Source organism: Piliocolobus tephrosceles, chromosome 7 (genome assembly GCF_002776525.5).
Source record: "Piliocolobus tephrosceles isolate RC106 chromosome 7, ASM277652v3, whole genome shotgun sequence".
Classification (NCBI taxonomy): domain Eukaryota; kingdom Metazoa; phylum Chordata; class Mammalia; order Primates; family Cercopithecidae; genus Piliocolobus; species Piliocolobus tephrosceles.
The window spans coordinates 21,406,876-21,429,900 of NC_045440.1; the positions used below are offsets into that span (position 1 = coordinate 21,406,876).

The 23,025-nt window shown below is 46.1% G+C and overlaps 1 protein-coding gene across 1 annotated transcript in view; it reads right to left on the minus strand.

The window, feature by feature from the left end:
- The window catches only part of TNFRSF10A (TNF receptor superfamily member 10a), a 34,542-nt gene extending 11,517 nt beyond the window's left edge, over positions 1–23,025 (minus strand). Inside the window, exons 1-9 of the mRNA XM_023216725.1 lie at positions 22,611–23,025; positions 15,424–15,520; positions 6,141–6,254; positions 5,303–5,414; positions 4,225–4,298; positions 4,040–4,138; positions 3,424–3,455; positions 2,806–2,970; positions 721–793 (exon numbers count right to left, since the gene is read on the minus strand). Of these exons, the coding sequence (XP_023072493.1) occupies positions 721–793; positions 2,806–2,970; positions 3,424–3,455; positions 4,040–4,138; positions 4,225–4,298; positions 5,303–5,414; positions 6,141–6,254; positions 15,424–15,520; positions 22,611–22,916 (1,072 nt within the window). The 5' untranslated portion in view covers positions 22,917–23,025. The remainder of the gene's footprint in view (positions 1–720; positions 794–2,805; positions 2,971–3,423; positions 3,456–4,039; positions 4,139–4,224; positions 4,299–5,302; positions 5,415–6,140; positions 6,255–15,423; positions 15,521–22,610) is intronic.

The window sequence follows — 23,025 nt, forward strand, 5'->3', positions numbered from 1 at the left end:
TGGTTCCTGATTTTTTAATGATTGCCATTCTAACTGGGGTGAGATGGTATCTCATTGTGGTTTTGATTTGCATTTCTCTGATGGCGAGTGATGATGAGCATTTTTTCATGTGTCTGTTGGCTGTATGAATGTCTTCTTTTGAGAAATGTCTGTTCATATCCTTTCCCCACTTTTTGATGGGGTTGTTTGTTTTTTTCTTGTATATTTGTTTGAGTTCTTTGTAGATTCTGGAAATTCAGTGATTGGCTTTCTGTGTGGTGAGCACCAAGACCTAGACCCAACCCCTGGTGCTTCAGTAACAAAATAATAAGTGAAATATTTTCCATTCTTTCTTTCATTAAGTCTTTGGAATCAGTATGTAGTTTATACAACAGCTCTGCAAATTGGGCTTAGGCACAGATAAAGAGCTATTAGCCCTCTGAAGTCAGCTGTGCCATGCAGGACAGGGCAGCTCCTCAGGAGGTAGTGAACAACAAATGAAAAGAGAGGAAGTGGAGAAGGGGATAGACAGAATGGTTAGTGTCATTAATAGGGTGCAGAAAGGATGAGTGGGAAGAAGAGACAGGAGAAGACAATTTAGGGTCTTGATGGTCTATTGCACAGGACCCCGTTTCTGGCATGGAATGCTCTAGAAGAGCACTCGCAGCAATGGGGACACCAGTTAGGACACCGTCCCTATTCCCTCTATTCCTGCTGCATCTCCAGGAGCAAAACACTTACTCTCAGTGGGATCAGCGCCGTTTGCTGGAACCAGCAGCCTGCTCCTCGGAGACCCTTCAGCTTTTGCCGGTCCCTGTAACACACAGTGGGGAACGCCCTGGTCTGAGTCAGGGGTCCTGCAGTCTAGTTCTGACCCTGACCACTAGCCAGCCCTGAGACCTGCAGCACATCACTTTCCCTCTTGGGTCATCATAGAGATGCTGAAAAACCTCTAGTCCCAGAGAGCTCACAGTCACTCCCCATTGCTGGCATTACCACCTCAGCTCCACTCCATCAGGTCAGCGGCAACATTAGATTCTTACAGGAGAGCGAACCCTGTTGTGAACTGTGCATGTGAGGGATCTAGGATGCATGCTCCTTATGAGGATCTTATGCTTGTCACTGTCTCCCATCACCCTCAGATAGAACCACCTAGTTGCAGCAAAACAAGCTCAGGGCTCCCACTGACTCTATTATGGTGAGTTGTATAATTATTTCGTTATATATTATAAGAAGAATAGAAATAAAGTACACAATAAATGTAATGTGCTTGAATCATCCCAAAACCATCTTCACCTCCCAGTCCATAGAAAAACTGTCTTCCACACAATTGGTCCCTGGTGCCAAAAGGCTGGGGACCGTTGGTTAATAATATGATGTCTTTTGTATGCACATACACTGATGCGTAGATTTGGACAAAGAATCACAAGAAATGATATCTCATAGTTACTTGAGGAAAAACACCCAGGGCACTGCAGAGTGGAGGATGCTCTCTTTACTCACTGAATACCTTTTGACAGTTTAAATTTTCTCACTTTAAATGTGTAAACCATTTCTTCATGTCAAAGCACCTTATCAAGCTGGAGTGATTATTGACCTTTTTAATGTTTGCTTTCTTTTTACTTTTTTATTTTTATTTTTTACATTTTTAGTTAGAATAAATGGGTACTAATGCAAGAAAGGAACCAAATGGAACAGTCTAGGTGGAAGGAGATAATTGTCTACATGAGCATTTAACCTGTGATTAAGGAGGGGCCCAAAGCAGAGGGAAACAGGAGAATCAGTGGCTCAAAGGGGTTGGAAAAACCAGACAGTGACTAGAACAATTCAGGGAGTGCCTCGCTTTGCATTGAAACACAAAACAAGTTCCATTTAGATTATATAGTTATATGAAAAAATCACATCATTGAAAAAAATATCTCCATAAGAAGTTAGAGGAGTTCATCTTGTGTTGGGGAAAGGTCTGTCTACAGTAATGAGCAATGAAAAGGTAAATGTATCTACAGATTTCACTGGTTAAAAATTAAAGCTTCTATACCTGAAAATATTAGAACAAAAAGGGGCAAGAAGAAATTAAGAATCTATCGTCTGAATGTGAGAAAAAGCAGGAGTAGGAGAGCAGGCCTTTCTCATAAAGACTCTGAGAGACAAGACACTGATCTTATGCAAAAATAGTCAAAACAAAGAAATGTTCATTTAAAACAATGTTTTCCTAAATAGCAAAAAAAGAAAAAGCCCTTCAATGTTGAATCAAAATACATGAACTGGTACAAACCAAAGCTGGGGGGCTGTGTGCATGTGTGTGTACATGCATGTGTGTACGTGTGTGTGTACATGCATGTGTGTGTGCATGTGCATGTATGTGCGTGTGCACAGTAAGCAGTACTGTTACACGCTGACTTGGAAATTGTGCTTCTTCTTGGAAGCCTCCATACAACCATATTCAGAAATCTGGGCAGAGATTTATATCCAAATATATTTAATGCAATAATAATCTCAGAGTAAATTTAAAACCCCTGCTGTTAGGAGCACACAGTGGAGACCGTGCAGCTTTATTCAGTCATCAACAAACCCTGTGACCCCCACTCTATTCCTGTGGAGCTCTAGTTTCTGAGGACTTGGCAAGGACAGGACAGGGACTAGGAAGCAGACGTCTGGAAGAGTGGCTGTCCCCTTGTGAGGGTGGCTGCTTTTCCCCACGCAGCCCCGTCCCCTGCAGTCCTATCTCCCTCAGGCTCCACTTCCCCCTTGACCAGGAGAGCCAAGGCACGGCCCTCATCCCCTGCCTACAAGGTCTTGGAGGGGCCTGGTCTGTCCCCCACTCACCAGCAGACACTGTGCCTCCTCTGGAGACTGTACAGTGACACCTGTCAAATCTGCTGGCTCCTGGCTTTCCATTTGCTGCTCAGAGATTAAAGTGGACAGCGAGTCTCCGTGGTTCAAAATCATGTTGTGGGCATTGTCCTCAGCTCCCGGCCCTCGTAGGAGACCCTAGCACCACAGAAACACCTTAGGAAGGCAAAGAGCCAACTCAGAAGCCCACACCCAGGACTCCCCACGGGGTCCCCAGGGCACAGCTGGACCTGCTGCCACCACCCCCTCCCAATGAGGTCACTCCAGGAAGTCCATGCTCAGCACATCCAGGACCTGAGGCTGGGGCCAGGCTCTGGTGCTGCGCTCGGGGGCTTACCCCATCCCCAGGGTACAGGCTGTGGGGTAAGGGTTCACCCGGCCTGTAGGAAGGACAGGGCTGCAGCACGAGCTGCTATCCTGTATGATGCTCAAAATGGCCTGTGTCCCCCATAGTCAATCCACAGCATCCAGGCCACTTCAGAGACTCAGGGCAGCCATGAGAACACGGGGACCCACCCACCTGGGCTACGCTGTGGGCAAGAAGCAGTTCCTGAGCCCCTGATGGCCCCAGCTCATGAGAAATCAACTCACCCTGTCCATGCACTTGGGGTTCCCTCCACAACCTAGAAGAGAAGGCGGTTCCCTTAGTGGCCAGGGAGGGGCCATGTAGCACTCCTTCTTAGAGGGCCGTGTTGGGCAGGGGTGGGCTGGGAGCTAGGGCACTGGACAAGAAACCCCAGGCCTGGGGATCTACATGAGGCCTTGCTAACTTGGGAGCTCCTTCAGGAGGAGGCGTGTAAGGGAAGTAGGCTAAAAACAAACACATGGAAAATCGCTGTTTTCTGCTCTGTGTTCTGCTCTGAACAAAGCTACATAAATCCCATGACCACTTCTCATCCCGACTCTTGTCACCCAGTTGAAGAACTGACTGCCCCCTGCCTGGCTGGTCCTGAACAACGGAGGAACTGGCCCTGCCTTCCCAGACTTGGCTGGGAGATGAGGGGACGCCCAGCCTCGGGAGAGGGACGGATGAGACCAGGGTCCTAGGGGTGCACAGGATGCAAGGATGGGGGGTGATCACAAGGAGGAAAATAGAGCCAGGCCAGAGACACTAGGACTTGGGGCAGGCGTGGACGTTTCTGTCTGTGGGAACAGAAGGAGGGAGGGCAGAGAGTGCCCAGCACCCCTGCCCTCAGCCAGCACCTACCTGAGACGATGCACCGACAGAAAATCAGCACAGCCACCAACAGCACAACCGCAATCACAAGGGTCACAGTCCAAATCACCCATACATCATGTCCATTGCCTGAGAAAAGACAGGGAAAGACAGGAGTCCCGGGCTGCTGGTCACTGTCTCTTCTGCAGCTGGGGCTTCCCCAGTGTGCTTTGTACCTGATTCGTTGTGGACACACTCGATGTCACTCCAGGGCGTACAATCCTTGACCTTGACCGTCCCTCTGGGGCACCTGGGTACACACAGGGAGGGAGAGGGGGGACTCTTGATGGAAAGCTGGCCAGGTGTGATGAAACAGGAGCCACCATCCCTCCCCAGTGTCCCTGAGAAGGCGTCAGGGGAAGGACAGTCCCATCGTGTCTGCAGGGGGTCCCACTATGCTCCCTTGTTGAGGCTGGGGAAGGGTCTGAGCATGCGCACTTTAGCCCCTCGGCCTCCCTGCCCTATGGTCAGAGCTGCAGCTCCAGGAGCCTTCTGTGCCGGGCACACACTAATCTTCCCTGGGCTGCAGGGGAGGACTGCGTTAGGAGGAATCACACTCCAGGGGAAGGCCACACACCCGTGTGGCCACAAGCTGAGCCCCATCCTCCAGTTAACCCACAGTACAAGTGAGTCCTCGCCCCACCTGTCTGCTGGTTCCTCTCAATCACAGCAAACACTGGAGGACCAGAGAAGAGCAAGTTACTCTGCTTCCAAAACCAAAATAGGAAAAAGACAGGACTTATTGGGAAATCGGGGCCGGGGTGAGGCCGGCTGGGTGGGCTCAGGTCCTCATGGGAACTTGAAGGAACTCCACCCATGGCCTTATTGTGATTTTTGCAAGCTATGGGCATTTCTGTCTTCTTGAATTAAAAGCAAATATTAAAAATTACATTTTATGACTCAATTTGTTTAAATATAAATATAACCCCGGCTGGATTCTATACCATTATTTTCTTATGATTTCAAGATAAAATATTTCATGTACTTCTATTGTGGGCCCTAAGTCATGGCCTCCTGAGCCAAGTGAACAAGTCAGCCTGGCCAAGGGGACTGGGGTGGGGACAGTCAGATGAACCAGGAGGGGCAAGTTGCAGGCTCAGGAGACACCACAGGCTCAGGGACACCCATGGGGGTGGAAGCGCCATGGGGTCAAGGCTGAAAGATATGGGTACAAGGAGACTCAGGTTTTTTAGGGTTCCTTGCTTCTGGGGTTTCTCTGAGGCTGCTGTGGGAGCCCCTTGGCTGCTGTCTCACCCTGTGCTGCACTTCCGGCACATCTCAGTGGAATCGTCATTCCGGAAAGCTCCTGGTTTGCACTGACATGCTGTGTTCCTGGTCCTGGTGCAGGCACTTCTCTCTTCTTCATCTGATGACAGAATACAAGCTTTTGGGAATGTGTTTCCCTGATGTGTCCCTCGACCTTACCTCACCACCTCAACCCCCTCCCTCTCAGCTCAGCTCAACTCAGTTTGCCAAGGAGATCTGAGGGCCAGATTCTGTACCAGCACACTCGGGCTCATACAGGACACCCACCCTTCAGCTCTCACCAACACTTGGAGTCATACAAAAGGACCATGATTCATTATTACATCAGATTAGGGAAAAAGCACCATTTAGATCGCATGGTCAGTAGCAAAGGAGGCACAGGTATCATTTGAGAGCGTCTGCAAGAAGAGGAGCCCTTGGATGATTTCCCAGAAACCCAGCCTGCTGGGGAGGAAGGAGGTACCTGAGAAATGGAAGGCTAAGTGAGGCCGAGAACCTGCCAGGAGCACAGAGCCCAGGGGGAGTGTGGCCCCAGAGCAGACCCGTACCACCACTGAAACTCAGCCCTGTCCACTCGGCCAGGCCTTCTCTGTGCTGTAATAATGCCCCTACCTTCTTGGAGCTGATAGTTTGCACTACCAGGTGGCATGCATTATAAAAATGATTTCTTTCTGTTTCATTTTCTGGACCTAACACATAACCATGGAACAGAGTATGATGAAGACCAAACTGGGCTGGAACTTGGTTCCCTGACTCACATCGGCTACAACTCCCACCTCATTGCCCCTCACTCCACCTCTGGACACGAGGTTCACACATTCTGTACCTGATTTACAAGCTGTACATGGGAGGCAAGAAAACAGATTGTTGGAAGCATTGGTGTAACCCACTCCCTCTGTGCACCAGTTACAGGCTCCAGAATGTTCTGATCTATGAAATCCTGGGAAGGGAGAGAAAAGCCAATGAATGAATTGCCACAGAGTTCCCACAGGCTGGCGGCGGTGAATGGGAAACTCTTCTTTTGGCCATCAGTAGACCCCAGATAGGGAAATCCCCTCTTCTCGGCTTGGTCTTGTCGTCAATTCTGCATCTGTTACATACCTCTGACTGGCACTGCTGACAGAAATGTAATACAAGCCACATACATAATTCAAATTCTATGAGAGCCATATTAAAATAGTAAAAAAAAAAAAAAAAAAAAGAGGTCAAATTAATTTTAACAATGTATTTTTTGGACCTAAAATATCCAAAACATTAGCATTTCAACGTGTAAACAAGATAAAACATTGAGATGTTTTCTTATATTTTGAATACTAAGTCTTCGAAACCCAGAGTATATTTTTCACTCACTACACATCTCAATTCAAAGTGGCTGTGTTTTAAGTGATTAATGGCCACATAGGCCTAGAGACCAGGGCAATGCCACCTGGGTCCCTGGAAACTCACAAAAAGTCCTAATCCCTGCCCTCAGTGAGCTCCTGGTCAGTAGAAGGCACAAATAGGCGCAGAAACAATACAGCAATGAGGGGAAGGCTTCAGATACAGCCTATGCCACCTGCCATGGGAGGAAAATGGAAGGAAAAATGGGTCCTCCCTGTACAGAGTCAAAGAGTGATCCATAGAAAAAGGGCCTACCTCATGCTGCCCTGGATTGCCGAAGGGTCTCCAGGCACTGAGGTGACAGCCTGCAGGAGATGTCGCCAGTGGGAGCCCATGTCCGGAGGCTCGACCTTCACCTCCAGGGCTTTGTCCCTTCAGGTGACCTCTCTCCCCTTTCAGTGCCCATTTATTTATCCCTCTCCTCTGATTCACATTTATCCATCTTGAAAGATACTCTTAGAAAACCCAAACTGTGGGAAAAAACTTCCTTGATAATGTGTTATGATGATGACACTACCAATTATAAAAATATGGTTATTCACTAATAGTTCCGGGGCAACTGAGGTTACTGCTGAAAAATAATAAAGGCTTTTTTTATTTTTTTTGAGTGCGCTCTGTGGCCAGGCTGGAGTGCAGTGGCGTGATCTCGGCTCACTGCAACTTCCGCCTCCCAGGTTCAAGCAATTCTCCTGCCTCAGCCTCCCGAGTAGCTGGGACTACAGTTGCCGGCCACCATACCTGGCTAATTTTTTGTATTTTTAGTAGAGACAGGGTTTCACCGTGTTAGCCAGGATGGTCTCAATCTCCTGACCTTGTGATCCACCTGCCTCGGCCTCCCAAAGTGCTGGGATTACAGGAGTGATCCACCAAGCTCGGCCAAAAAACCCAAACTGTGAAAAACAACTTCCTTGATGATGTGTTATGATAATGACACTACCAGTGATAAAAATGTGATTATTCAGTATTAGCGATGGGGCAACTAAGGTTACTGCTGAAAAATAATAAAGCTTCTTGCTTATGCTCTCCCTATAAGGAAATAGAGACTAGTTCTATCAAGGTGTCAACTGTAAAGTATGAAACCACACAAGTACTGCATGATAAATTTTTCTTTCAAGTTTGGAGAGAGAAAGGACCTTCTCAGTCTCACGAGAAACTAAAAAGTTGCGTAAAGTTAATTATATAAAAATTAGGAAGAAAACTGCATGGAAGAAATCATGACTAACATGAAAACAAACTAGGAGAAAATACTTGCAATGAAAACCACACTTAAAAGCACAGTTTCCTTAACCTATAGGAATTCATACCAAAAAATTCTAGAAAGAACATCAACAAGAAAGTAGTGGACTTGAACAACACAACTAACAACTAGACCAGACAGATGTCTATAAAACACTCTACTCAATCAAAACAAGATATACATTCTTTTAAAGTGCACATAGAACATTCTCCAAAATAGACCATATGCTGGGCCATAAGATAAACGTCAATACACTTAAAAGGATAGAAATAATACAAAGTACACTCTCCTATCACAATGGAATAAAATTAGAAATCAATAGCAGGAAGAAACTGGGGAACCTCACAGCTATATAAAAATTAAATAGCACACTCCTAAACAACCAACTTGTCTAAGAAGAAATAAAAAGAGAAATCAGAAAATAAGACGAATGAAAATGAAGACACAACATACGAAAACGTATGGGATACAGCTAACATAACTGAAGTTTACAGAGAAATTGTCTATTAAGGAACAAGAAATATCCTTCCTAAATGTCTATTAAGGAAGAAGAGATATCTCAATCTATAACCTAATAACCCACTCTAAGACAATGGAAAAAGAAGAGCAAACTGTACATAAAGCAAGCAGAAGGAAGAAAATAATACAGATTAGAGCAGAAATTAATGAGATGGAGAATAGAAAAACAACAGAGTAAATTAATGAACTCAGAATCTAGTTCTTTAAATTGATCGATATATTGGCACAACTAATTGTATTAAAAAATTAACGGAAAAAATAAGACTCAAATTATAGTAACACACTGCATGATGACGTTTTGGTCAACAATGAACCACATACGTGACAGTGGTCCCATAATATTATGATGGAGCAGAAAAATTCCTCTCACTTAGTAATGTCATAAGTCAATGTATTACTCAGGTGTTTGTGGTAATGCTGATATAAACAAACCTACTCCACTGCCAGTTGTTTAAAAGTATAGCACATATAATGAATTTCTGTATGTAAGATTTCATAATAATAAATGACTTACTGATTTATGTGTTTTTGATACTATGCAATGTATTGTTATTTTAGAGTGTATTCCTACTTACAAATGAAAAAGGTAACAAATGAAAACTCATGCAGTTTTCCAGAAGAAGGCATTGTTATCAGAGGAGATAGGACATGACAGCTCCATGTGTGTCTGCCCCTGAAGATCCTCCAATGCGACAAGATGTGGAGGTGAAGGACAGTGATGTTGCTGAACCTGTCCTTGTGTAGGCGAAGGTTAATGTGTGTGTTTCTTTCTTTTTTTTTTTTTTTTTTGAGACGAAGTCTCACTCTGTCGCCCAGGCTGGAGTACAGTGGCACGATGTCAGCTCACTGCAACCTCTGCCTCCCAGGTTCAAGCGATTCTCCTGCCTCAGCCTCCCAAGTACCTGGGACTACAGGTGCCTGTCACCATGCCTGGCTAATTTTTTGTATTTTTAGTAGAGACAGGGTTTCACCGTGTTAGCTGGGATGGTTTCAATCTCCTGATCTCATGATCTGCCTGCCTCGGCCTCCCAAAGTGCTGGGATTACAGGTGTGAGCCACCGCGCCCAGCCAATGGGTGTGTTTCTATCTTAGTTTTTAACAAAAAAAATTTTAAGTAAAAAAAAATTTTAAGTTAAAAATATAAAAATGCCTATAGAATGAGAATATAAAGAAAGAACATATTTTTGTACAGCTGTACAGTGTGTTTGTTTTTTAAGCTAAGTGTTGTTAAAACGAGTGAAAAAGTTTTAAAAATTAAAATGTTTATAAAGTAAAACGGTTACACTAAAGTTAATATTGAAGGAAGAAAAAAAATTTCACAGATTTGGTGTAGCCTAAATGTACAGTGTTTATAAAGTCCATAGCAGTGTACAGGAATGTCCCAGACCTTCACATTCACTCACCATTCACTGACTCACCCAGACAAGATCCAGTCCTGAAAGCTCCATTCATGGTAAGTGCCCTAGACAACTGCACCACTTTTTTTTTTTAACTTTTTATACCATATTTTTATTGGGCCTTTTCTGTGTTCACATATGTTTAGGAACTCAAATACTTATCATTGTGTTACAATTGCCTACCAGTACAGGTTTGTAATCTAAGAGCAATAGGCTATATCATATGGCCAAGGGATGCAGTAGGCTATATCATCTAGATTTGTGGAAGTACACTCTATGATGTTTGCACAATGATGCACTTCTCAGAATGTGTTCCCATTATTAACTGAGGCATGACTGTATTAGAATCAGAAATGAGAGACAACACATTACTACAGATTATACAGAAATTTAAAAATTATGAAAGAATACTATGAAACCTGTACAACAAAAAATTAGGTACTTTAGATGAAAGGGACAAGTTTCTAGAAAGATACAACTACTGAAAGTGAATCAAGATGAAATAGACAATGTGCATAGACATACAGCAAGTAAAGATTTTGACTTAATAATCAAAAACTACTCCTAAAGAAAAGTCGTTTTTCACAAGATGGCACTGAAAGCAAAGAAGGAAGCTCCTGCTCCTCCTAAAGCTGAAGCAATGCAAAGGCTTTGAAGGCCAAGAAGGCAGTGTAGAAAGGTGTCCAGAGCTATGAAAAAAAGAATATCCATACGTCATCCACCTTCTAGTGGTCCAAGATACTGAGACTCTGGAGAGTGCCCCCAGGAGAAACAAGCTGGACCACTATGCTGTCATCAAGCTTCCAATGACCACTGAGTATGCCATGAAGTAGATAGAAGACAACAACACACTTGTGTTCATTGTGGATGTTAAAACCAACAAGCACTAGATCAAACAGGCTGTGAAGAAGCTCTGTAACATTGATGTGGCCAAGGTTCAACACCCTGATTACGCCTGATAGAGAGAAGAAGGCATATGTTTGACTGTCTCCTGATTACCATGCCTTGGATTTTGCCAACAAAACTGAGATCATCTAAACTGAATCCAGTTGGCTAATTCTAAATATATGTATATGTTTTCACCAGAAAAAAAAAGGTCAAGGCCCACTTGCCTTTACCATTGAATTATACCAACCATTTCAAGAAGAATTAATACCAATTATTCACAAACCCTTTTTAAAGACAGTGGAGGAGGGAGCACTTTCCAATTCATTGTATAAGGACAATATTACTGATATGGTTTGACTGTGTCCCCACCCAAATCTCATCTTGAATTCCCATATGCTGTGGGAGGGATCCAATGGGAGGTAATTGAATCATGTGGGGCAGGTCTTTCCCTGGCAGTTCTCATGATAATGAGTAAGTCTCACAAGATCTGATGGTTATTATAAGGGGGAATTTTCCTGCACAAGCTGTTTGCTTGCTGCCATCCATTTAAGACATGACTTGCTCCCCCTTGCCTTCCGCCATTATTGTGAGGCTTCCCCAGCCACGTAGAACTGTAAGTCCAATTAAACCTCTTTCTTTGTAAATTGCCCAGTCTTGGGTATGTCTTTATCAGCAGCATGAAAAAAAAAAAAATACGGTAAATTGGTACCAGTAGAGAGGGGAGCTGCTGAAAAGATACCTGAAAATGTGGAAGCAACTTTGGAACTGGGTAATAGGCAGAGGCTGGAACAGTTTAGAGGGCTCAGAAGAAGACAGGAAAGTGTGGGAAAGTGTGGAACTTTCTACAGACTTGTTGAATGGCTTTAACCAAAAGCCAAATAGTGATATGGACAATAAAGTCCAGGCTGAGGTGGTCTCAGATGGAGATGGGGACCTTGTTGGGAACTGGAGCAAAGGTGATTCTTGTTATGTTTAAGCAAAGAAAGCAAAGAGAGGTAGCATTTTGTCCCTTCCCTAGAGATCTGTGGAACTTTGAACTGGGAAGAGATGATTTAGGGTATCTGGCAGAATAAATTTCTAGGCAGCAAATCATTTAAGGGGTGACTTGGGTGCTGTAAAAGGCATTCAGTTTTATAAGGGAACAAGAGCATTAAAGTTTGGAAAATTTGCAACCTGACAATGTGATAGAAAAGAAAACCCATTTTCTGAGGAGAAATTCAAGCTGGCTGTGGAAATTTGCATAAGTAAGGAGGAACTGAATGTTAATCCCCAAGACAATGGGGAAAACGTCTCCAGGGCATGTCAGAGGTCTTCACGGCAGCCCCTCCCATCACAGGCCTGAGGGCCGAAGAGAAAATAATTTCGTGGTAGGAGCCCAGGGTCTTCTGCTGTGTGCAGTCTAGAGACTTTGTGCCCTACATTCCAGCCACTCTAGCTGTGACTAAAAGGGGGCAAGGTACAGCTTGGGTTGTTGCTTCAAAGGGTGTAAGCCCCAAGATTTGGCAGCTCCCACATGGTGTTAAGCCTGCAGGTGCACATAAGTCAAGAATTGAGGTTTGGGAACCTCCACGTAAATGTGGGGAGGGAAATGTGGTGGAGTCCCTACTGGGGCACTGCCTAGTGGAGCTGTGAAAAGAGGGCCATCGTACTTCAGACCCCAGAATGGTAGAATTGCAGATCACTTACACCGGGTGCCCAGAAAAGCTGCAGACACTCAACACCAGCACATGAAAGCAGTCAGGAGGGATGCTGTACCTTGCAATGCCACAGGGGTGGAGCTGCCCAAGACCATGGGAACCTGCCTCTTGCATCAGTGTGATCTGGATGTAAGACATGGAGTCTAATGAGATCATTTGGAGCATTACGATTTGACTACCCTGCTGGATTTCAAACTTGCATGGGGCCTGTAACCCCTTTGTTTTGGAAAATGTCACCCATTTGGAATGGCTGTATTTACCCAATGCCTGTACCCCCATTGTATCTAAAAAGTAACTAACTTGCTTTAGATTTTATAGGCTCATAGGCAAAAGGGACTTGCTTTGTCTCAGATGAGACTTTGGATGGCGAACTTCTGAGTTAATGCTGAAATAAGACTTTGGGGGACTGTTGGGAAGGCATGATTGGTTTTGAAACGTAAGGACATGAGATTTGGGAGGGGCCAGGGGTGGAATGATATGGTTTGGATGTATTCTCACCCAAATTTCATCTTGAATTCCCACATGTTGTGGGCGGGACCTGGTGGGAAGTAATTGAATCACAGGGGCAGGTCTTTCCCATGCTGTTCGCATTACAATGAGTAAGTCTCATGGAATCTGATGGTTATTATAAGGCAGAGTTTTCCTGCACAAGCTCTTTGCTTGCTACCATCTATCATCTATGCAAGATGTGACTTGCTCCTCCTTGCCTTCTGCCATGATTGTGAGGCTTCCCCAGCCACAGGAACTGTAAGTCCAATTAAACCTCCTTCTTTTGTAAACTGCCAGCCTTGGGTATGTCTTCATCAGCACCATATAAACGGATTAATACAATTAGCTTAATATTAAGACCAGAAAAGGACCTCACAAAGAAAGAAAACCACAGACCAATGATTCTTATGAATATGGTTGCAAAAATCTGCAACAAAATACAAGCAAGTTGAATCCAAAAGCATACAAAAAGAATTATATACCAGGACCAAATAAGTTTTATCCTAGGAATGCAAAATTGGTTCAACATCCCAAAATAAATTGATGTAACAAATTATATCAATAGAATAAAAACCAAAAGTCACATGATTATCTCAAAAACACAGAGAAAGCATTTTACTAACTCCAACACCCTTTTATGATTAAAATCACAAAATAAGAATAAAAGTGAACTTCCTAGGCCAGGCATGGCGGCTCATGCCTGTAATCCCAGCACTTTGGGAGGCCGAGGCAGGCAGATCACGAGGTCAGGAGATCGAGACCATCTGGCTAACACGGTGAAACCCCGTCTCTACTAAAAAAAATACAAAAAATTAGCCAGGTGTGGTCGCAGGTAGTCCCAGCTACTCAGGAGGCTGAGGCAGGAGAATGGCATGAACCTGGGAAGCAGAGCTTGCAGTGAGCCGAGATCACACCACTGCACTCCAGCCTGGGCAACAGAGCAAGACCCCATCTCAAAAAAAAAAAAAAAAAGAAGTGACCTTCCTCAACCTGATAAAGAACATCTACAAAAACCCACAGCTAACATTATATTTAATGGTGAACAACTGAAAGATTTTCTCCAAAAAAGATATTTGTTTTCACTGCTTTTATTCATTATCATACTGGAGGCTCTAACCAGGACAATTAGGTAAGAAAAAGAAATAAAAAGCATCCAGATTGGAAAGGAAAAGGTAAAACTTTCTCTATTTGCAAATTATATGATTTTTTTTTTTTTTTTTTTTTTTTTTTTTGAGGCGGAGTCTCGCTCTGTCGCCCGGACTGAAGTGCAGTGGCCGGATCTCAGCTCACTGCAAGCTCCGCCTCCCGGGTTCACGCCATTCTCCTGCCTAAGCCTCCTGAATAGCTGGGACTACAGGCGCCTGCCACCTCGCCCGGCTAGTTTTTTTTGTATTTTTAGTAGAGGCGGGGTTTCACCGTGTTAGCCAGGATGGTCTCGATCTCCTGACCTCGTGATCCGCCCGTCTCGGCCTCCCAAAGTGCTGGGATTACAGGCTTGAGCCACCGCGCCCGGCCGCAAATTATATGATCTTATATAGAGAAAATCCTAAGGAAGCCACTATAAAAGCATTAATAATAATAAGTTCTGCAAGGTTATAGAATACAAGATCAATGTATGAAAATCAATTATATTTGCATACACTCAAGATGAACCCTAAAATGAAATTAAGAAAAGGTTTTATCCACAATAGCATAAAAAAGTGCTAAATATCTAGAAATAAGTTTAACAAAATCAACCCAAAATTTATAGTCTGCAAACTACAAAACATTATTTTAAAAATTAGAGGTGATCTAAATAAATTTTTAAAAACTCATGCTTTTGGATCAAAAGATTTCTCATTTTTAAGATGTCAGTAACCTCTAAACTGAGTGACAGGTGCAACACAATCCCTGTGAGAAACTCAGCTGATTTTAGAAATTGGCAAGCTGATCCTAAAATTAATATGGAATTTCAAAAAGCCCAGCATAAACAAAATAATTCTGGAAAAGGAAAACAAAAAAGGAAGATTCATACTTCCTGGTGTCAAAACTTGCTACAAGACAGTGTGACACTGGAAAAAGGACAGATATAGATCAATGGAAAAGAACTGAGAGTCCAAAAATACACCCATACCTTTATGGTCAATTGGTTTTTGACAAGGATGCCAAGACCATTTAATGGGAAAAATCATCATTTCAACGAATGGCAACTGGATAGCCACATGCAAAAGAATGCAGCTGGAATCTTATCTGATGCCATTTACAAAAATTAATTGAAAATGCATCAAGAGTTAAGCTACAAAACTCTTAGGAGAAAACATGGGAATAAAGATTCATAACCTTGGATTTGGCAAAGGATCAATAAGTATCCGTTGAACAGAACAACCAGAAACTGTAGAAAACATAAAACTTGAAGAACATGGAAAAAGAATGTTATTGATGAATTTTGAGATAATTTTTGTATATAGTATATGGTAAGGAAAAGAGAGGTGTAAAGGATTAGAGATCAGTCTTAGAATGTACCTGGTGGACACAGCTCTCCCAAAGGACTGTGTTCCCATTGCTGTGTGCTGACTGATTGATCATGAACTTTGATGGTTGCAGCTGAGCCACGTACGACCTATGGGAACAAAGCAGGGACTGGCATGAGTGGCTTCCAGATCTTACCCATTACGAGATCAATCTCACATTCCATTCCCCCAACCCTCCAAAATTAGACAGAACTTGCATCTTTCTCCCAGTTCTAAAACTCAACCATTTGTTTGTACTCAAATTTGTCTCTTTGTCCCCACCCCTGGCCAGCCCTTGGCAACTACCATTCTACTGTCTGTTTCTATGAATTTGACTACTGTACATACTTCATATAAATGGAAACATACAGTATCTTATGTTTTTCTTGTGGCTGTCCTATTTCAATTAGCATAATATCATCACGATCCATCTATGTGGTACCATGCATTGGAATTTCCTTCCTTTCCATTGTGTGTATATATATCATATTTTGTTTATCCATTCATCTATCGATGAGCACTTGGTTTGTGTTCACATTTTGGGTATTGTGAATAACGCTGCTATGAACATGGGTGTACAAAATCTCTTTGAGCCCCTTCTTTCAATTCTTTTGGATATATACTCCAAGGTAAAGTTGCTGTTTTATTATAAGAGTTGTATAATTCTTGTAAATCTTACAATTAGAGGCCGCATATGAAAAGCCAACAGTTACCATCCAGGGTGGAGTACAGTGGCGCGATCTCGGCTCACTGCAACCTCCGAATCCCTGGTTCAAGGGATTCTCCTGCCTCAGCCTCCCTAGTAGCTGGGATTACAGGCACATGCCACCACACCCAGCTAATTTTTGTATTTCTAGTAGAGATGGGGTTTCACCAAGTTGGCCAGGAAGGTCTCGATCTCCTGACCTTGTGATCTGCCCGCCTCAGCCTCCCAAAGTGCTGGAATTACAGGTGTGAGCCACTGCGCCCGGGCTGAACTCACTTTTAACACTAAAAATAGTGCCTTAAAAAAAAAAAAAAAAAAACTCTGCTAATAGCAAGTGAAAACTTGACGACAAGCTCTTGGTGATTCTGGACCTGGGCAGTCTCCAGCCTTCTGTTCAGCTGTTCTTCCCACCTCTCACAGGAAACATAGTCTATGAAAGGCTGAGGACGTCACATCCGCATTAGTGCAGGCTTCCTAGAACCCACATTACTCATTCATCCAAGGAGGGCACATCAGCACCTGGTGACCACACTGTGCAAGGAATCGTGGAGCATCAGGAACAAGGCACGACCCTCCCTTTCCTTAGGACAGTTCCAGTTCACAGGGAGATGAGGCACAGCCATCAATAACCCAAGTCATGAGGGGCTACCCTGGCAGAGGTGACAAATGCCATTGGTGGCAGGACACCAGTTGACATAGAGGGAAAAGTCCACACAGACAGGCTCCCAAGCAGAAAGGAAGTCAAGGCAGTGGGGGAGGGGAGTCAAAACAAGTGATGCTGGGACGCAGCTCTGAGGTTTGTGGGCGTCTCTGATTGAGGGAGATGGAAGGTAAGGTCAGAGAAGTGAGGTTCTCAGTTCACAGATTTGGGCTCATGGGGGTGTGAGGGTGTGTGTGTGTGTGTGTGTGTGTGTGTGTGTGTGTGTAAGAGAGCAAGAGAGAGAGGTCTTGTTCCAGGTCTTCTCCATAGACTCTCCTGACCCTGCCTCTTCCTGAGATGAGTCATTCACCAGGGGATTTCCTTGCCTTGTTCTTCCTGGACCAGTGTTGTGTTAGGCTGTTTTAGAGGCAAGTTTGATATTCACACTGTGATTTCCTCCTTCAGGCATAGACACCCTAAAAAATGTCTTTTTGATCTTAAAATGAGCAACTCAATTGTTCTGAGGTTGGCTGTGGTTGGAAATCTGCTTCCTTTGAGTCTTTGTGGCTTTTTTCTTTCTTTGTTCTTTTGGTATAAAAAGACCCCTGGGTTAAGAAGCAAGCCATCTGTCTTGCAGTCTCGGGTCAGCCTCATGGTCTGGGGTAAGCCACTTCTTCTCTAAACATGTTTATTATTCTGGAAATAAGAGGTGGCTTTAAATGACTTCTCAGGGATCCCCAGCTGTGACCCAGCGCTAGGTGAATGCAGGCCTCATGAACAAGCACCAAATACTCCCCTGGGAAAGGTCAGCAGAACCCAGTGACCCAATGACTGCTGCTGCCCCTGAGGGTCGCTCATCCTCCTGCCCAGCCCCTCCACTGAACGAATGTTCTGCGTCTCATGCTGCTCGTCTAAAACAAGGACAATGAGGGCTCCTGTACAGTCTGGTTGTATGAGGATTAAGTGTGTTCATACGTGTATAAAGTGCTGAGAACAGAGCTTGGCACAGCACATGCTGTTGTTAGTACAATCATTACTGTCAATGTTGATTTAATGAAATCACATTCTCCACACCAACAGTACCACGAGCTGGGGCCTTGCAACCGCACAGCCTCCCTCTGCCAGAGCCAAGTAGGGAGGGATGGCGTCCCTGGAGCCGGCACAGCCTCTCTGGAGGTGGGGGGTGGGGGAGGTGGCCCCATGCTTCCTGATGGCTATGTAGGTCCCTGGTGACACCTCCTGCACCAGGCTGTGGGCTTCAGGGAGCAGGACTGACATAGGCAGGGCTCGTTTGTCCTCCCACCGGCACCAGGCGCAGACATTCTCAGAGTAAAGGGCTCATCATCTACTTCCTGGGTGAATGACTTTTCCTCCAAGCCCATGAGGTGAGCCCAGTGGTGGCCTCAGCTCACCGCCTCAGGTCACAGGCACCAGGCTACAGCACAGGGACGGGACCCCAAAGAGCCCTGTGGACTCTGCTAAGGAACACCAGGAGCTCCCAGAGGCCAAGTGCAGGGCAGAGATGTGGAGAAGCAGCTGCTCGGAGGACCTTAGCCCTGCAGAGGCCCAAACATGGCTGCTATTATACAGAAGGGGAGGCCGAAAATGCTACAGACATGGCTCCGGCAGATTATTTTTGCTACCATCCAAGTGCTGAAACCACTGTTAAGGAGAAAGTCTTAAAAGCAGTCAGAGAACAAAGATCTCCCCACAGACAAGCCAAGTGAGAGGAGCCGCCTAAGCCCAGAGAAACCACAGCAAGAAGAGGCAGCGGCAGAGGCCCCACCCCAGCCGGTGCTGCTCCCCTCTCTTCACCAGGACTGTTCCCCCTTCCCTCGACTCAGTGCTGAGACCAACAGCAGACATGGGGTGAGGGGGTGATGCACTTAACATGACCTAAGCCATACAAATATATTACCAACAAACTCCAATGACTTAACTTTGAAATCTTCTTCATCTAAGTTTTTAAAGTGGTCATTCCTAGTTTCTCTCATTCCTACCAGTGCTCTGGACAGACTTGCCCGTGGCCAGGTGCACACACTTTTCCCTTCTGAGCTTGGTCCCTTCCTCTGTAAAATGTGATGATTCACATCCCCTCCTGGCCACAGGTGGGTGTCTGAGGTGCTGAGTGCACCCTGCTCTTCCCTACAAAGCAAACCCTTTCTCCTTTCCCCATTATCACAGATACCTGCCTGGGAATCCAGAAGAGGCCCTTCCCAGACCAACAGGCAGCTGCTACTATCAAGCAGGTCAGGCCCCACATGCTGGGGACTTCTTCCTCCTAAATCTCATTTTCTCCCCAGACAAAATGAGAGCAACAATCCCCATCTCCCTGGGTTAGGAAAATACCCTGAATGAAGATGTGCAGTCTCTGGTTGGGAGCAGGACACCAACTGTCCAACAGCACAGGCTTGGAGCATGGCACTGTCCCCACTGTCCCCATCCCTGACCTGTCAGCTAGAGCCTCACTGCCCTGCCACTCCTGGATACAGGACAAGGACCAGAACTGGGACTGTGGCCTCTCAGTAGGGGCTTGGTGAGCAGCCATCTGCAGCCATGTGGATGGAGACCTTTCCTGCTCACTCTTCAAATTGCAACCAGTGCCAGGCACCCACCAGAAGGACAACTGGAAGGAAAAGTGGCAGGTAAACCAGGCTGTGGCCCTGCAGTGCCATCTTTGTCCTCACTTAAAGTCTGGCTCCTCTGTTCCTCCACGGCCCCTCCCCATGGCGCTCCACCCCATTCCTTAGAACCTTCTGCCCCAAGCTCAGAGAGCCGGTGCTGAGGTGCAGGCAGGAGTAGGTGCAGCCTCTGCTGGGTAGAGGACAGGTGCCCTGGGGATCCAGAGTCCTGAGTGACTGACACCAGCCCTGAGAGTGTGATTTGTCCTCCTACACGACAACACACATCTGCCAACACAGACCACTGCGGTTTACACAGGGCCTCTGCAGACTTTTATATCTGCCTATTTTGTAGGAAGGAGCTGGGGCCACAGCAGAGTCACACAGTCCACTGTGGTTTATACAGGGCCTCTGCAGACTTTTATCTCTGTCTTATTTTACAGGAAGGAGCTGGGCCATGCCAGAGTCACAGAGCTGAAGAGGAGCACGGACAACCCTGGCCGTCTTCAGCCTCCAATCTCTGGACTCTTTGACAGACTGACTGACTAAGCTTCAGAGCCTTCAGAATTTCTCATTTCCTACTTTGATAAAGAGAGAGGTGAGGTGGAAGGACCTGGCACAGAGATTGGGCCAGCCAAGCACTGACAGAGCCAGGACCTGGGGTCAGGAACCGAGCTCAGCTCCAGGCTCATCTGATGTCATCCTGAAAGCCTGAGGACAGAGACCTTATCTCCATTCACAGGCATGGCAGGTGGCAGGGACTGGCCCCAGCTGACCTCGGTTTCCCAAGTGCAGAGGTGCGACTGCGGTCTTTTCCGCTCCCTCCCCAGCAGTCTGATCTGGAAGATTAGCTCTAGGTCATCTACTCCCAGTCTCAAAAAAGTCCTGGATCCTTGAAAATCTCTAATAACACTAAAATAAAAAAATACAAACATTGAGGTCTATCATTTTTTACCTCTTAGAGTAGCAAAGCATGAAAGTTCCATGTAGTAAGGGTGCAGGGACACGGGCACGCTTGTGTATTCTTGGTGTGAGAGTAAAATTGATACAATCTTCTCCCAAAGGACAATTTAGCAATATCCAAACAAAATTCTAAATTGATGAGCTCATTGACCCAAGAATTCCTCTTTTAAAGGGCTGCCCGATACTGCAGAAAATATTGACATATGGACATATGACACAGACAAGGGTTCTCACTACAATGCTGCTGGAATTAGTAAAAACAAAGGCAGGACATAATGTTAACAATTGCCCATAGGACGGAAGATTAAAATCAACTGTGGTTCACCCCATGTGTTTCACCCATGCACTAAATATTATGATGCTGTTAAAAAGAATGAGATACATGCATGGACTGATAGAAAACATCTGATGTGATTTGTTGTTCAGTCAGAATTTTTAAAAGCTAAGGTACCTATAAATGCACAGGAAGAAGGCTGATGGATGGTGGGATGAGAGGGTCCTGTGGGACGGCAGAAGGCCTTGGTGTCTGCTATGGGTCCTTTGTCCCTGACAGGTCTCATGTTGAAATCTGAACCCCAGTGTAGCTAGTGGGGTCTGTTGGGGTTTGGGGTGGATCCCTCATGAAAGGCTTTGTGCCATACCCGCCCCCTCCCACATTCCCCCAGGAGTTGTCACTCTTGGTTTCTATGACAGCTGGTTGTTAGAATGAACCTGGCCCCTCCTCCTCTCCCTGCCATCCTCCCCACCCCTTTCCCTGATGGGCAGAATCCAGCTGTCCTTCCCCTTTACCACCAGTGGAAGTTTCCTGAGGCCTCACCAGAAGCAGATGCCGGTGTCATGCTTCTTGTACAGCCTGCAGAATCATGTGTCAAATAAACCTCTTTATAAATTATCCAGCCTCAAGTATTTTTTATAGCCACAAAAACGGACTGTCACATTTCCAAAACCACCAAATTCAGATGTTTGACCTTGTCAACACAGGTGAGCCCTACATCCACCTGGAATCGCACTAGCCTGTCAAAAAGAAAGCCATTTAATAAGCGTATTAAAAATAAGCATCAACCGTGGGTTCCACCTAATATAAACTGATGTTTAAAACATAAATTCTGTAATTATTTGGAGATTACAAAATGCTATTGATTTCCTGGATTTTGTTTAGTTTGTTAAACAAAAACACTTAAAATTTACTGACACTTGTAAGACTGGTTTATCTTTGAGGTAATTTAGCTTTTGTTTTTTTTCCTTAACATAGAAGGAATCTGAAAGAGAACAATTGATAGAGACTTAATGAACCTGAAAGAGAACCCAAGGTATTTGGCATTTCTCCAGACTGAGTGATTGCTTTCACAGGAAACGCTGCCTCATGAAGGAAGGGCGTGCCCCGGTCTTGGCTGCCTGCCTAGTGGTCAGTTCACTGCCCTGTACCTGTTGATGTGCAAGAAAGTGGCTGGAAGGAAACTGCTGCCGGTGCTCAGTGGACTGGAAACGGAAGACAACAAGCAGCGGAGAGAAAGTTACTTTTTCTGCCGGGCTGCGTGTTTAACCGATTTGTCTAAAAAAAGGATGGAGGGCCAGGCGGGGTGGTTCACGCCTGTAATCTCAGCACTTTGGGAGGCCGAGGCGGGCGGATTTGGCTAATACGGTGAAACCCCGTCTCTACCAAAACCACAAAAAATTAGTCGGGCGTGGTGGCGGGCGCCTGTAGTCCCAGCTACTCGGGAGGCTGAGGCAGGAGAATCGCTTGAACCCAGAAGGCGGAGCTTGCAGTGAGCCGAGATTGCGCCAACGCACTCCAGCCTGGGCGACAGAGCAAGATTCCGTTTCAAAAAAAAAGAGAGAGAGAAAAGAAAAGGATGGGGGTGGGGAGGGAATGAGGGAGTGGGGAGGAGAATGGTGCTCCCCTTCACGCAGCCGGTGTGGCTCGGAGGTGGCTTGGAAGTTTACACACTTGAGCTCTATCGATTCTGAAACGTCCCGATACATCTAGAAGTGTAGGGAGGAGGGAGCCGCGCTAGGCAGCGGCCAACGCGGTGGAGTCCCCTGGCCCAGCCTCCTGCGGGAGGGGGCGCTGCTCCCTCCAGGCCCCGGTCGTTCCTGCCTGGCGACTGGGACCCCGCTCTTCCTCCGACTTCGACGACGGACTCCTCTGCCCGGATATGCCCCGCCACAAGTGACCAGGGCCAGGCACCCCCGCCGTGTCCCCCTCTCTCCCTGCCCCCTCCCGGTGCCAGGCGCGCTTTTCCCCAGGCAGGACCGCGATGGGGACTCACCTGCAGCAGGACCCCGACGACGACAAACTTGAGGGTCTTGTGGACCCGGAGTCCAGGGCTGGCTCCCTGCGCCGACCTGGGTCCTGCGGCGCGCCCTGCCCGGGCCCGGGCACTGGGTTCCTGCTGTCCCATAGAGGTAGGGAGCGTTCCTCGGCCCCCGCCCCGCGGTTGAATCCTCCCCGCGGAAGAGCCCCACACTTTGCTGGGTGTGGCTGTGGCTGCCTCTGTCCCACTCGCTGCGCTCCCAGGATTCGGAGTCGCTGCCAGGAACGCGCCCGGCTTTACTCCAGCTGGTGGTGGCGCCATCCTGCCAGGTCAATCGAAGAAGCAGCGTGCTTGGCTGTGATAAGACAGAAGTTCGCATTCGGAGTTCAGGGCACCCCTGACCCCGCCCCCTTTTCGGGGCACTGGCGGC